We start from the raw sequence: 14,194 nt of genomic DNA on the forward strand, positions 1-14,194 counted from the left end.
ATATATATTACACAATACCATCTCACAAAACACAAAAAATGCACACAGAAAAATTCATATAAAATCAAAAGAAAAATTATAATATTGTTAACAACACTTACACTCAAAAGCCAGTATGCCTTTCATATGATAAAGAGTTAGTAACTAATAAGAAAAAGAACCCACAATAGACAAAGGGATAAATTTCATGAAAAGATAATTCATAAATCAGGAACACAAATGTTTAATAAATGTATGAAAAGATCCTCATTCCCACTAAAAAAGTAATATAAATTAAATAACTGGATAGCTTTTCAATGATCATGTTATTAAGGATCATTGATAATATGTTTGTGTCAAAAGTATGGAGAAGCAAAGCAGTTCCTCTTTTATACATTATTAGTCGGTGGCAACTTCAAAACTGCCATTTTAAAGTGGCGGTTTACCTATATCTTAAAATTGAACTTTTAAAAAAGCAATTCCATATCTGAGAATCTATAGAAATATCCCCACATATATGCCAAAGTGTGTGTGTGTATATGATACATAGATATATGATTATGCATTATAATAATGTTTATAATTGCAAAAAGCTTGAAGCCATCCAAACTTTCATCAGTAGAAAATTAACTAAATTCAAAATAAACCAAAGAATTCATAGTGATGATGTTCAGAGGGGGCACTAGAGAATCATGGGGGAATTACAGTTTTTTTCTTCTTCCATGTCTTTGTTTTACTGTTTTGCAATATTAAAGTAGTGCTTTGCAGTAAGAAAATTGAGGTTTTTTAAAAATTATTTTTAGAATAAGACCGTAAGTATTAAAACAGACTTGTAATACAAAATAAACACTCATAGTGGATATAGACACTATATTACAAAGCTTAAATTATGGTGACGGAGGATTACTTGCAGGAATTCAAGGATAATTTAATATTAGAAAATTTACTTACAGTTTATCAAAAGTCAGAAGAAAGTAGACTTAGCCATTTTAGTAGATATGCAAAGATTTTAGATTTCAATTCCAATTTTAAGATATCTTAGTAGACATAGATGGGTATCTCACCAAAGTGATTAAGATGACTGGAAATGAATAGCTAACATCATACGTGATAGAAACCTCTAGACTAATTCCTTTGAAATTTATGAAAAAAGGATATTCCAAGGATATCAAAAGATACCCAGGATTCTCATTTGACAAGATTCTGGACATTTCAGTAAGAAAATAATATAACCAGGGAAAAGTACAATATTTTTTTCAAATGATATAACTGCCTACTCAGAATAAAATTATGAGTAATAAGGGAGGTGTTTAGCAGGGTTTTCAGTTACAAAGTAAGTATATAAAATATCTACAGCTTCCCTATGTACAGTGAAAACCAGACAGAAGAAAAGGGAGGTCTCATTTATCTTCATAAACAGTTTAATAGAGGCACACCTGGCTGACTCAGTTGGTTGGGCCTCTGACTCTTGATTTTAGCTCCGGTCATGATCTCAATCTCACAGTGGTGGGATCCAGCCCTGTGTTGGGCTCTGCACTGAGCATGGAGTCGGCTTACAATTCTTTCTCCCTCTCCCTCTGCTCTTCTCTCTTTCTCTCTCTCAAATTAAATAAATAAACATTGAAAAAATAGTTTAATGGACAGAAAGTGGTCTACAAATATATTGAAAGAAGATATTAAACTGTGTTACACAAAAGACGGTAACAATAGCTTTCTAAATATTAACTGTAGTTCTCATTGATAGGATAATGTTGCATACTAAAAATTACTGCTTTAATTTTCTTTTTATCTGTTATTTTTAAAATTTTTTCTTTATTTATTTTTGAGACTAGAGTGTGAGCAAGGGAGGGTCAGAGAGACAGAGGGAGACTTAGAATCTGAAACAAGCTCCAAGCTCTGAGCATCAGTCAGCACAGAACCTGACATGGGACTTGAACTCACCAGCCATGAGATCATGACTTGAGCTGAAGTCGGGATGCTTAACTGACTGAGCCACCCAGGCTCCCCTCTTTTTATCTTTTAAAAATCTTTCTTATTTGGTCTTTGTTATTTTTTTATTTTATAAGCTTTCTATATTCTAAGACAAATTACAAATATTTTTAAATATGTTATAATCTGTGATTGCCAGATTCCCTAAGAACATCACTTGTAAGTTGATGATTGCAACAGCAATCCACATTTCAATTTGTACTGTCGAGAAAATATCAAAATTTGCATAACATTTTGCCCAACATATGTCAATTTATTCTGCTGTATTTTCAGAAAAAATTATGATGGGAGATGAGTGTGGCCGCCGGATCAGAATGAAATTCAGCATTTGTTCGATGTATTTCAAACATTTTAACACATTGGAAATGTGCTGCTCATTTACAAAGTGACACAGCTACTTTCGTGAGCAATTTTTAGCAGAGTAATCTTTTGAATATTTAACCATCCACAATAAAACAGAATGTTCCAAATTCTATTTAGCAAATCTTTTAAATAAACAAAATGAAGTTCACAAGCTTTGATGTTGTACTAATGGAAGAAAGTGCATCTTTCAAGTGGCGATGAATTCTGGATTACTGTCTGAAGCTGTGTTACTACTTTTGAATAATGTTTTAAGGCAGATACTAGCCCTAAGGATCATATGAAGTATCATTGTGTTGCAGAAAACCTTTATTTTCATAAATAAAACAACAGGGTGGTCCGAAGAGATTCTAGTCCTTCACCTCTTTCCTGGTGCTTTAACATAAAGGACTGCCATGTAAAGTGCTCTCTCTGCTATTGAGCTAAAACCTGGGTAGATATTAAGAGCAAGTTCTGAGGTAGTTTCAGTAAGAACATTGTTTTGTAAAGTGGCTGATATGTGAAAGAGACCCTGGAAAGGGGCTAGAAGGGGAGGAGAAAGGAGGAGAATTTAGTGTGATCCCTCATATCTGAGAATGAAGCATTATAAACAAGTCCATTCTTGAACGAGTGAAGAAACATATAAAAATAGGTTTCTTATTGAGGCAGAATGGGAGCCACACAGGGCCAAATCAGGTAGAATAGAGGTAGAGACAAGCTTTAAAACCAGGGTGGTGGGGGTGCTCGGTTGGGGTGTGTTATAATGAAAGGATGTTGTAATTTCTTGCCTTCTCTTCCAAGTTTTGGGCACCCCTCATGCTGTGCCCTCAGCTATGGCTGATTTGCTAGACAGTGCCAATGAGAACCCAATTATTTGGGCTATGGATTATCAGCAATGAGGCCTCGATTATTTCGTGTATTTACTGCTTCTTTAGGTGTTACATAAGCTAGAAATTCTAAAAGATTAATGTGCTAAGGGTGATATAGGGGCTTGTCAAAAAGGTGATTCCTGGCCACTTCTCCCACTGTTTCTGATTCTGTAGGTTTGGCCTAGTGCACAGGGATATGCATCTTTAATCAGGTCTCTGGGTGATTCTGCCGTGACTTTGGTGTCCCTAAAAGGTGAGAAGGAAAGCTGAATGGGATCAAATGGCAAAATAGCACAGGAAATTGTGGGCAGTTCACTCTCTCTGGCATGTTCTCTGCAGTACCTGATTTACTAGAATTGACCTTTCAGGTAGGCAAGAGTGAGTGGGAGTGAGTGAGTCCACCAAGGAACTTGGAAGAAATGTGACACAGAGTCCTTCCCACACAGGAAATGCCATTTGTATTGGTGGCATCCAGAGGGGAACTCAGTAGAAAGTGACAATTTGAGAGGGGTCTACCAGAATCATGCCTTTTTCTTTCTCATCAGTATCTCAGAATTTACAAAGCCTTAAGAAGAGAAAGTTGATGGGACTTCTGGGCAGATGGCTCAGTACACAGCACATTATGTTAGTACTAAGTCTTAGCGTGACTGTGGGTTGAATCAAGTAATCATCTCACCAAAAGAAAAATAAGCTTCTATGGAGCTGATCCTGACCCATTTGAGAATTTGTAAATGAACTATAAAATTATAACTGTGCAAGAGGGACTCCATAGACTATATATATATATATATATATATATATATATATATATATATAGGCAAAAAGCCTGAAAAGCATAGAGTCTCCAGCCCTAATCAACCCATTTAAAAATTGTGCCTCCTGAAGCTCTAGCATAATAGACCATTTGATCTTTATTTTAAGAGAACTCAAGACTGCACATTCTACACAGGACTTTGCTCTATGAATAGGTCCATAGTGTGCAACTTGTCCCTTTTTCAGCCATTACTTTTATACCACTTATTGCAGAATTATTTCTCAATTCTGCCTGCCAGGAGTACATATGTGTAAAGGTACCATTGTACTAATTCACAAAATTACTGGGAATGATGGAGAGATCTGATTGAATGGTTGGATTTTCAAATTGTGGACTCCCACTTGGGGGATTAATTCAAAGGTTGGTTTTTCATATTCATATACACAGCAAGACTTTTAAAGGCTGGGAGTGCAGTGCTTATACGTGAGAGCAGGAGTGAAAAAGGATGTTAGAAGACCCTTCCCTGGCAGAAAAGAGCGAGGAAGAAGCCTAAGAGAGAAAGCAGCCAACTAGCAGGGTCACCCTGCAGGGAGTTTTCTGCCATGACCTCAGGAGGCCTGATCCTTAAGCTTAGTGGAGTTAACATATAGCCAAGATGTTGGAATAATGCTGAGGAAGAAGAATCATCTGTATTAGATTGTAACTTGGAGCCTCTGATTTCATTATCAAGAGGGAGGAATATTTGGTGATGGGAAATTTGGCCAAGCTGTTAGATTGGGCCACATGGTGGGTAGGAGATGGCAAGACCACAACTATAGATGTGTTGTGCGTGTGTTGAGATCTGTTTCATCCTCTTTCAAATAGTTCTGGTTCCTAAGCTTATTTTTGTCAAGTGGTATGTTTTAGAGGTAAAAGTTTGGTATGGATTATAACTTGAAGAATTGCTGAAGTTTCTTTCCTGAGCTTGATTATCAGGGAGAAAATAGATGCATTATCTGAACATGGAGAGTAATGCTGTTCTGGAATTTGAAGTGTCATATGTTGTTTCCCGGAGATAACCCTAAATCCAATGGTATCAAAACTTTTACAACAAACTTTAAAAAAAATAGAGATATTTTGCGAAGCCAGAGCTACCTGAAGGGCTTAAATAGATTCAGTCATAGCAATGGCACTAACTGGGGTCTTTGGAGTGATATAAACTTGGGCAATGACTAGCATTTTTCACATAATTTTGATACAGTGACATCTGGTTGTATTGACTTGCTAGCTAATTGTTTGAGTTATGGGATTACAAAATTTGTGAAGTGTTACAAATTCTTTTTAATGAAAAAAGTCTAACTAACAAGGGAATGGAAGGCAAATTTGGTCCTGTGAAATACAACCAAGGACCAAGCAGTAAATGTGAATTAAATCCTCGTCGGCAACATTTTGTTTATTGTAATTTGATCCCCATTAGCATACCACATGTTCATTTTCCAGTGCAAATTTAAAAGGAAATTTACCCGCATTAAGAATTAATTTAATGATTAATTAGGGTTGGTGTCCACAGCAACCTTGCATTACATTTATTAAAATAGAAATTTACTTGTTCCTGTGTTTTGGGGCTTAGGCATTTTCCCGTTATTAGACTTTCCTTCTATCTCCCTTTTCTTTTTACTAGCTATATACCCAGATCAAATCCAAGGGATAAAAGCATTTCATTAAGCTTGAGAAAAACTAGCATGATATCGTAAAGACAATAGACCAGGAAAAAGAGAGAACCCCTGTCAGTACTGGAACAGTTTCTTCAGTATGCTTACTGTCATAATCATTTTTCCCAACGAACATCTACCCTTTCCCATTACATTCTCTTGTTAGAATTAACATTTTACTTCCTTTTTGACAGGAAAATTTTTTTATAGTTTTCTGTTTTCCTTTTTTTTTTTTTTTTTGCTTTTTTAATCCCTTTATTCTTTTTTTTTTTTAACTTGCTGTACTTAAAGTAAATCCCTAATAGCATGAGTTACTTCATTGTAAACCTCTTCAGAATGTGGCATTTCCTTCCATAGCCACAGAGCCATGCTCACACCTCCTCTTTAATTTGAAGAAGGCTCTTGTCAGATTTCAATAAACAACTTGTCTGGTACTTGGATTAGCCCATGGCTTGCTTGCTTGCTTGCTTTATCTATCTATCTATCTATCTATCTATCTATCTATCTATCTATCTATTCTGTTTTCCTAACTGATGAATCATCTTGACTTTGGAAGACAAAGGGAGGATTGAAGAGTTTGTTCTCAAATAAGATAAAACTATTTATGCCTGAGAAGTAGAATCATTGGTGTCTCCTAACTTTTAGACTTGCATTTGCTGCTGTTTAGAGGATCATCTGTGTAATTATCCTAAAAGTGTGTTAAGTGTCTCCGGGAAAGTTGTAAAGAGAAAGTTCCTTGATGGTATTTTAAAAATCTTTTTGAACAGGAGTTACACAAATTATACACATGTGTTTGTACACTTTATAATATAGTAACATCCTACATTTAATCATATAGAAGAGGCTTCTGTGGAATCTGTGACTCTGGGAAGATTTTAGAGGGCTTTAATGAGAGGGACATTTGGTGCAGTGAAGAGAGCAGTGAAGTAGAAATTACCCTACGTGGCACCTCCTGTGAGTTGAGGAACCCCACTTTCCCAGGCAGAACCAATCACTAGTATTATTGTCCTTGAGGGGTAGTATGACTTGGAGGTGGCTTCTCAGTCGCTGGTAACATTTCGCTTCTTGATTTTGGTGCTGAGTACCTAAGGGAGTTCGTTTTGTGAAAATGATATCTATACTTTTCTGATTGTGTGCAACACTTAAATACAAAGTTAAGAGGATGTTTGGTGTCTGATATTAAGGAGGAAAATGCAGTCATGGTTTTGGTGACAGTAGCAACAACAAAATCCCTTCCCTTCTATTCCCATTGTATCCTGTGCCTACCTCCACTATTGCATTTTCCACAGGATGTTCTAATTATCTGTTATGTAACTGTCACCACTGTTAGACTGTGACCACCAGCAGAGTAGGAAAGAAAATAGCTTGCAAAAAATGTCTAGATCAGTGCCTGGCACTCGTTTGAGCTCCCTAGTTGATTGCTTAGTGCATCAGGGATTTAATGAAAGGAAGAATGATTTTTGCTTTTACTCTGCATGTGGGTAACCACATTATATTATATTGCCCCCAAAACCTTGCTAGGTACACTTGTCAGGTGGAAAAATAAGAGATTTCAATACACCTTGGCTAAGACTTTCTCTAGTTTGAGAATTCTATGAGATCCTATTAAAAATACGGCATAGACATGCCAGAAATATTTTAGAAGGTTAAACATATCCTATGGTGATTGAAATTAGTGAAGATAAGGATAACCTGAGAAATGAAAACTGGAAATAAAAGACCGTTTTAAATGTAAGTAGGGCTTCTGATGTATGGAAATAAAAATTGAGTTAATCTTCAGAGTGTTGTATTTCTTAGTTTAATTCAATCTTTCATTTTCTGTAAGAGAAAAGCATTTTATATAACACGAATTTGTGATGATGAAGCACAAAATAAAAAGTAAACAGCCAATTTCTCTCTTAAGAAAATTCTTTTAGACAGGAAGGAGTAATAGAGACTGGTTTTATCCTCCCACATAAAAATTGGACAAAATATAGAAAACAGTGGTTTTCATACATTGTATGTGTGGCAGTGTAGGACATTAATCTCTGTGATTGAGAAGCCAGGTGCTGTTCTTCAAGACAAGGGAGGAGTGACCTCCCTAAATGACTGAGGGATCATCAGGGATTTCACTGCCACCATGGGCCCAGAGAGCATGGGCCAGAAGGCTCAATGGTTTCAAAGGATGGGGCTGCCTCTGTAGTTTAGGGGACCAAGGTGCCCCATTCAGGGTCTCGGTCAGAGGGAGTGAGGGGGCCCCGCACAGAGCTGTGGCACGGGCAGGGCTCTGGAAGACAGCTGTGATGTGGGCAGCACTGCACCAAGCCACGAGCAACCTTCCCAATCCAGGGGGTCCAGAAGACAGAGCATTGAGCCAAAGAGGGTTATTTTTGAGCCTCGTGGCCTGATGTAATTTACCCTGTTAGGTTTTGGACTTGGAATCTGTCTGTCACTCTTTTCTTCTTTCTCCCTTTTGGAATGGGACTGTCTTTCCTAAGCCTGTCCCACCATTGTGTTTGGCGGCACATATCCTGTCTGGTTTCACAGGTTGGCACCTGGATGGGAGCTTTGTCTCCGGATGGATTGTACTTCCAGCCTCATGCAGGTCTGATTGAGACGATGTGTAGGAGACTTTGGACTTTAGACTTAGACTTGATGCTGGGAAGAGTCAAGCCACTTTCAGGTTAATGACTGTATTAACACAAATTATGTATTAATTATGTGCTAATGTTGGGGGTGAACTGAATGTATTTTGTGTCTGAGAAGGACATACGTTTTGGGGTTCAGTGGGGTGAAATGCTATGGACTGAATATTTAAAAATTCATATCGTGAAGCTTAATACCCAATGTGATGGTATTAGGAGGTGGGCCTTTGGGAGATGAAGGGCACAAAGCCCTCATGAGTGGGATTAGTGCTTTTATCAAAGAAACCCTGAAAACTCTCTTGCCCCTTCTGCCATGTGAGGACACAGTGAGAAGACAGCTGTCTATACCAGCCTACCAGGAAGTAGGCTCTCACCAGGCACTGAATTTGGACCTCCCAGCCTTCAGGAAAAAAAAAGAAAAAAGAAGAAAAAAAATTTAAAAAAATATATTCATTCAGTAGCAGCCTAAATGGATGAAGACATCATCCCTTAAACATAGGAAATCAGGCTCTTACCCATCCTCTGACCTTCTTCCCCATCCCCCTCTCCACTGCCCCAACCCCATAAGTTAATAGTTTTTCCCCATAGCTGGCTTGTCCAGGAGTAAAAGAATAATTATACTACTTTCAGCTACCAACCAAGAGGGAAAGACAAAAATCACCCCATCAGTTGGGACTAAAGTAGACATTTTTTTCCCTTTGTTTTATAAATAGGTCCTTAATACTGTTGCGGTGTTAGAAAAATTATGCTTCAGCATTTGACTGTCAGATGTTATGTTGTGTAGGCTTTAGGGCTTTCCACCAAATATTTCTGGTTTTCTTCCCTTGAAGCCCATGATAGGGCTGTATTTCTCAGCCACATTGTGGCTATCTGAGGTCAAAGGATCAGTCGTGGCCAAAGATTTGTGAGAAGTGACGTGTGTCAATTCTAGGCTGGAACATTGAGCCATTGGTATGAGATCATCGGAACTCTTTCCATCCTCTGTGCATTGATCTGTAATTTCAGGGAAGGTGGCTGCTTTGCCTGCCTGAGTCCCAGAGTGATGATGATGAGCAAAGTCTCCCTGCCTATCTGTGGTTGCACATAGAGTATGAGTGTAAAAGGTGCCTTTTTTGTTTTAAGCCGTGAAAATTTCTTTCCATCTAAGAAGGGTATTTGTAGGATTAGATGATATGTTTTTATAAAAATATTTTTTAAATGTTCACATTTTAATAGCAAAAATGGTATAGAAAATTTATAGCTTTTGGTAATTTTTTTTTAAAGTGTAGTATGGTAAAACAAAGCACATTAGTTTTAGACTTAGACTGAGGTCAAGACAGTTCTGTTACATCAGGTCAAGGCAGATAATTCCCTGGGCTCCTCAGATGAAGAGGATATACCTATGTCTGCACTACTGTGATTTTTTATTTTTGGCTTTAAAAAAATGTAATCATAATACCATTATTACATATACAAATATACAAATTTGACATTTATTCCTAAATATTATTAAATATCCAGGTATTGATGATATTTACCAATTTTCTTCATAATTCTTCTTCATAGTTTATATAAATCAAGATACAAAAAACAAGGTGCCTTTTTTTCTGTGTTATTTGAAATCTCCTTTCTTTTTTTAAAATTTTTTTTAATGTTTATTTTTCCTCTAAGGAATTTTTCTTTTTTTAATTAATTAATTTTTAATTTACATCCATGTTAGTTAGCATATAGTGCAACAGCGATTTCAGGAGGAGATTCCTTAGTGCGCCTTACCCATTTAGCCCATCCCCCCTCCCACAACCCCTCCCAAACCCCTGTTTTCTATATTTAAGAGTCTCTTATGTTTTGTACCCCTCCCTGTTTTTATATTATTTTTCTTCCCTTATGTTCATCTGTTTTGTATCTTAAATTCCTCCTATGAGTGAAGTCATAGGATATTTGTCTTTCTCTGACTAATTTCACTTAGCATAATACCCTCTGGTTCCATCCATGTAGTTACAAATGGCAAGATTTCATTCTTTTCAATTGCCGAGTAGTACTCCATTGTATATATATACCACATCTTCTTTATCCACTCATCCATTGATGGACATTTGCGCTCTTTCCATACTTTGGCTATTGTCAGTAGCGCTGTTATAAACATTGGGGTGCCTGTGCCTCTTCGAAACAGCACACCTGTATCCCTTGGATAAATGCTTAGTACTGCAATTGCTGGGTCGAAGGGTAGTTCTATTTTTAATTTTTTGAGGAACCTCCATACTGTTTTCCAGAGTGGCTGTACCAGTTTGCATTCCCACCAGCAGTGCAAAAGAGATCCTCTTTCTCTGCATCCTCGCCAACATCTGTTGTTGCCTGAGTTGTTAATGTTAGCCATGCTGACAGGTGTGAGGTTGTATCTTCCTGTGGTTTTGATTTGTTATTTCCCTGATGATGAGTGGCATTGAGCATTTTTCCATGTGTTGGTTAGCCATCTGGATGTCTTCTTTGGAGAAGTGTCTATTCAGATCTTTTTCCCATTTCTTCACTGGATTATTTGTTTTTTTGGGTGTTGAGTTTGATAAGTTCTTTATGGATTTTGGATACTAACCCTTTATCTGCTGTGTCATTTCTAAATATCTTCTCCAATTCTATCAGTTGTCTTTTAGTTTTGCTGATTGTTTCCTTAGCTGTGCAGAAGCTTTTTATTTTGATGAGGTCCCTATTGGGACCTTCATTTTTGCTTTTGTTTCCCTTGCCTCTGGAGACATGTTGAGTAAGAAGTTGCTGCAGCTGAGGTCAAAGAGGTTTTTGCCTGCTTTCTCCTCAAGGATTTTGATGGTTTCCTGTCTTATGTTTAGGCCTTTCATCCATTTTGAGTTTATTTTTGTGTAGAGTGTAAGAAAGTGTTCCAGGTTCATTCCTCTCCATGAGAGAAGTTTTCCCAGTTTTCCCAGTGCCATTTGCTGAACAGACTGTCTTTATTCCATTGTATATTGTTTCCTGTTTTGTCAAAGATTAGTTGGCCATACATTTGTGGGTCCATTTCTGGGTTTTCTATTCTGTCCCATTGATCTGTCTGTTTTTGTGCCAGTACCATACTGTCTTGATGATTATAGCTTTGTAATATATCTTGAAGTCTGGGATTGTAATGCTTCCAGCTTTCTTTTTCTTTTTCAAGATTGCTTTGGCTCTTCACGGTCTTTTCTGGTTGCATACAAATTTTAGGATTATTTGTTTTAGCTCTGTGAAGAATGCTGGTGTTATTTTCATAGGGATTGCTGCACTACTGTGATTTTTAATATTTTTTTTGCTTGTTTCATATTTTAGAAAGAGAGTGCTAATAGGTGAGAGGACGAGAGGGAGAGAGGGCGGGGGGAGAGAGAATCCCAAGCAGGCTCCATGCTGAGTCTAGACATGGGGCTTGATCTCATGACCCTGGGACCATGACCTGAGCTGAAATCAAGAGTTGGACACTGAAGCAACTGAACCACTCAGGTGCCCCAACTACTGTAATTTTTAAGTAAGACCATTCTATATGAAGTGGCTGGCACAAGAATAATAATAGTCAATATTTATTTAGTACTTAATCCATTTTTGGGCCCTGGTCTAAAGTCTTTATGTATATTGCTATGAAAGGAATTGCATTCCCCCCAAATTCATAACCTGCGATGTAACTGTATGTGCAGATGGGATCTTTGGGAGCTAATTAGGGTGAGGTGAAGTCATGGGGGTGGGTCCCTTATGATGGTATCAGGAGCTTTTTAGGAAGAGGAGGAGAGAGAGGTGAGAAGACAATGAAAAGATGGCAGTCTGTAAGCCAGAAAGAGGGTCCACACCTGGAAGCAAAGACTTCGAGAACCTTGATCTCTGATTTTCCTGCCACCAGAACCATGAGAAAATACATTTCTGTTGTTTAAACCACCCAGTGTATGGTATTATGTTATGGAAGCCCAAGCAGACTAATAAACATATTAATTCACATATTAATTCACTTAATCATCACAATAGCTCTCTGAAATAAGTCATATTATTAGTCCGTTTCTGCAGATAGAAAACTGCAGATGGAGAATAAAATCCTTGCTCAAGGTCACCGTGATTCCAACCCATGCAGTCAGACTCCAAACCCATGCTCTTAACCACTGTGCAGTATATGAAAACACTGTGCAAAATCTCAAATATAAGCCATCTGTTAGAACTGACGAGCTCATTCTAGGAGGCTCACTGCCAGCTCAGTGAGATGCCTTCATGTTTCATATTGTGGCTCCTCATGGGACAGGGTGTAGTGCAGCTGGTGTAGTCATTTGGTTGCTCACTTATAATTATAGGACAGAAAACAACAATAGCTGTGTTATTTTTGAGCCCAGAGGATAGGCCTTTAGGGCTGTGGGGTTGGGGGGATGGATAGAACACTTAGCTTGGCTCTTTAAAAATGAGATTGACTTGAAGTGTTTGAACATGAGTTCTTTGTAGTCCACTGTGGGTAGCTGCACAACACCACCCCCCACAACAATGGTACTCATGACCTTGAGGTCAGTTCCCAGGGATGTACATTCCTTTACTAAGGAGGCTCAACCTTTTGGGTAATTGTGCATTCAGTGGCTCCCTCATCCTGTCTCTAAACGCAAAGTTGTTCTTTGTGTAGACATGATGCTAATGTCATTCTCTTTTCCCTGCATACAGATGGAGCATACAGAGGAGCCAGATGGACTTGTGGTGGCTCGAGGACAAGGCTTCAGCAGGAGATTATACTAATCACTGACTCGTACGCCTGTGAGCTTGAGTTCTACGTAGGTAAGCATACAATGTTTTTCATAAACACTAAATTAAATGCAAACATACTTTTATATTGTCATCACTTTGAAGAGATTTATCTTTCACAGCAAAGAATTATCTCTAGCTCATAAATTCAGTCCATGCTTCACTTAGAAGAGTGTTTGTTTTTCTAAATCTAATCCTAAGAAATCAGCCATGAGCTTCCCAAATATTTCATTCTTGTTAATGATGCTTGCTTTAAATTCAAATCCCATTTCTCAATATCTCTTTGACATAGTCAAGAAGCTCTGTCATTTTCCAGCTATTCCTAGTATGTTAAGAGGATTTTGAAGCTATCTATTAATGAGTGCTGCTCCCCTCCTGTCCCTCCCCACAGCATCTCTCTAGAGCAAGAAGGAGGGTGCATGCTTATTTGACCCTAGATTTGGGGAAAGAGAGTGGACTGAGCAAATTTGAGATGCTGTTAGGGGTTGAAATTGAGGGTGTTTTGGTTACAAGTGTGCTAGCCAGAGATCACTTCCCTAAGGGTAGATATTTTCTGTTTGACTTTGGAATGAATATAAGAAAACAGGTAAGGCAACCTCCCATTTACTGAGTACTCACGATGTGCATGGTGTTGGTCTGAGTGCACAGAACTCACTGTATCAGATCCTTATAGTAATCTCATGGGTAAATATTAAGATTTCTCATCATTTATTAATTTTTTTAAAGTTTATTTTTTTATTTTGAGAGAGACAGACAGACAGACACTACAAGTATGGGAGGGGCAGAGAAAGAGAGAGAATCCCAAGCAGGCTCCATGCTGCCAGTACTGAACCTGATGCAGGGCTTGATCCCAGGAACCACAAGAGCACACCCTAAGCTGAGATCAAGACTCAGATGCTCAACCATCTGAGCCACCCAGGTACCCCATGATTGTTCACCATTTAAACATGGGCAAATGTATCAGATAACTTGCTTATTTAGGAGAGGTAAGGTTGCAAAGCTGGTTAGTGGCATATCAGGATTTGAACACATATGTCTGAGTCCAGCATCTTAGTTTGTAGCCCCATGCGGTGCTCCATTCACTCCACATATATTACTAAGGAGAGTCAAAAGAAGGCACCAGAGGAACCGTTTCTTACTTTTATATATAAGAAATAAGGAGATGCCCATTTGTCAACATTAATTCAGGAAACATTTATTAAGTCCCCCGGGGTACGTGGGGGCACTTAGAAG

At 38.0% G+C, this 14,194-nt stretch overlaps 1 protein-coding gene across 1 annotated transcript in view; it reads left to right on the forward strand.

The window, feature by feature from the left end:
• Window positions 1-14,194, forward strand: part of LOC122230141 — a 61,053-nt gene that overhangs the window by 14,927 nt on the left and 31,932 nt on the right. Inside the window, exon 3 of the mRNA XM_042955847.1 lies at window positions 12,884-12,994. Within this exon, the coding sequence (XP_042811781.1) occupies window positions 12,884-12,994 (111 nt within the window). The remainder of the gene's footprint in view (window positions 1-12,883; window positions 12,995-14,194) is intronic.

The sequence above is a fragment of the Panthera leo genome, chromosome A1 (assembly GCF_018350215.1).
Source record: "Panthera leo isolate Ple1 chromosome A1, P.leo_Ple1_pat1.1, whole genome shotgun sequence".
NCBI lineage: Eukaryota > Metazoa > Chordata > Mammalia > Carnivora > Felidae > Panthera > Panthera leo.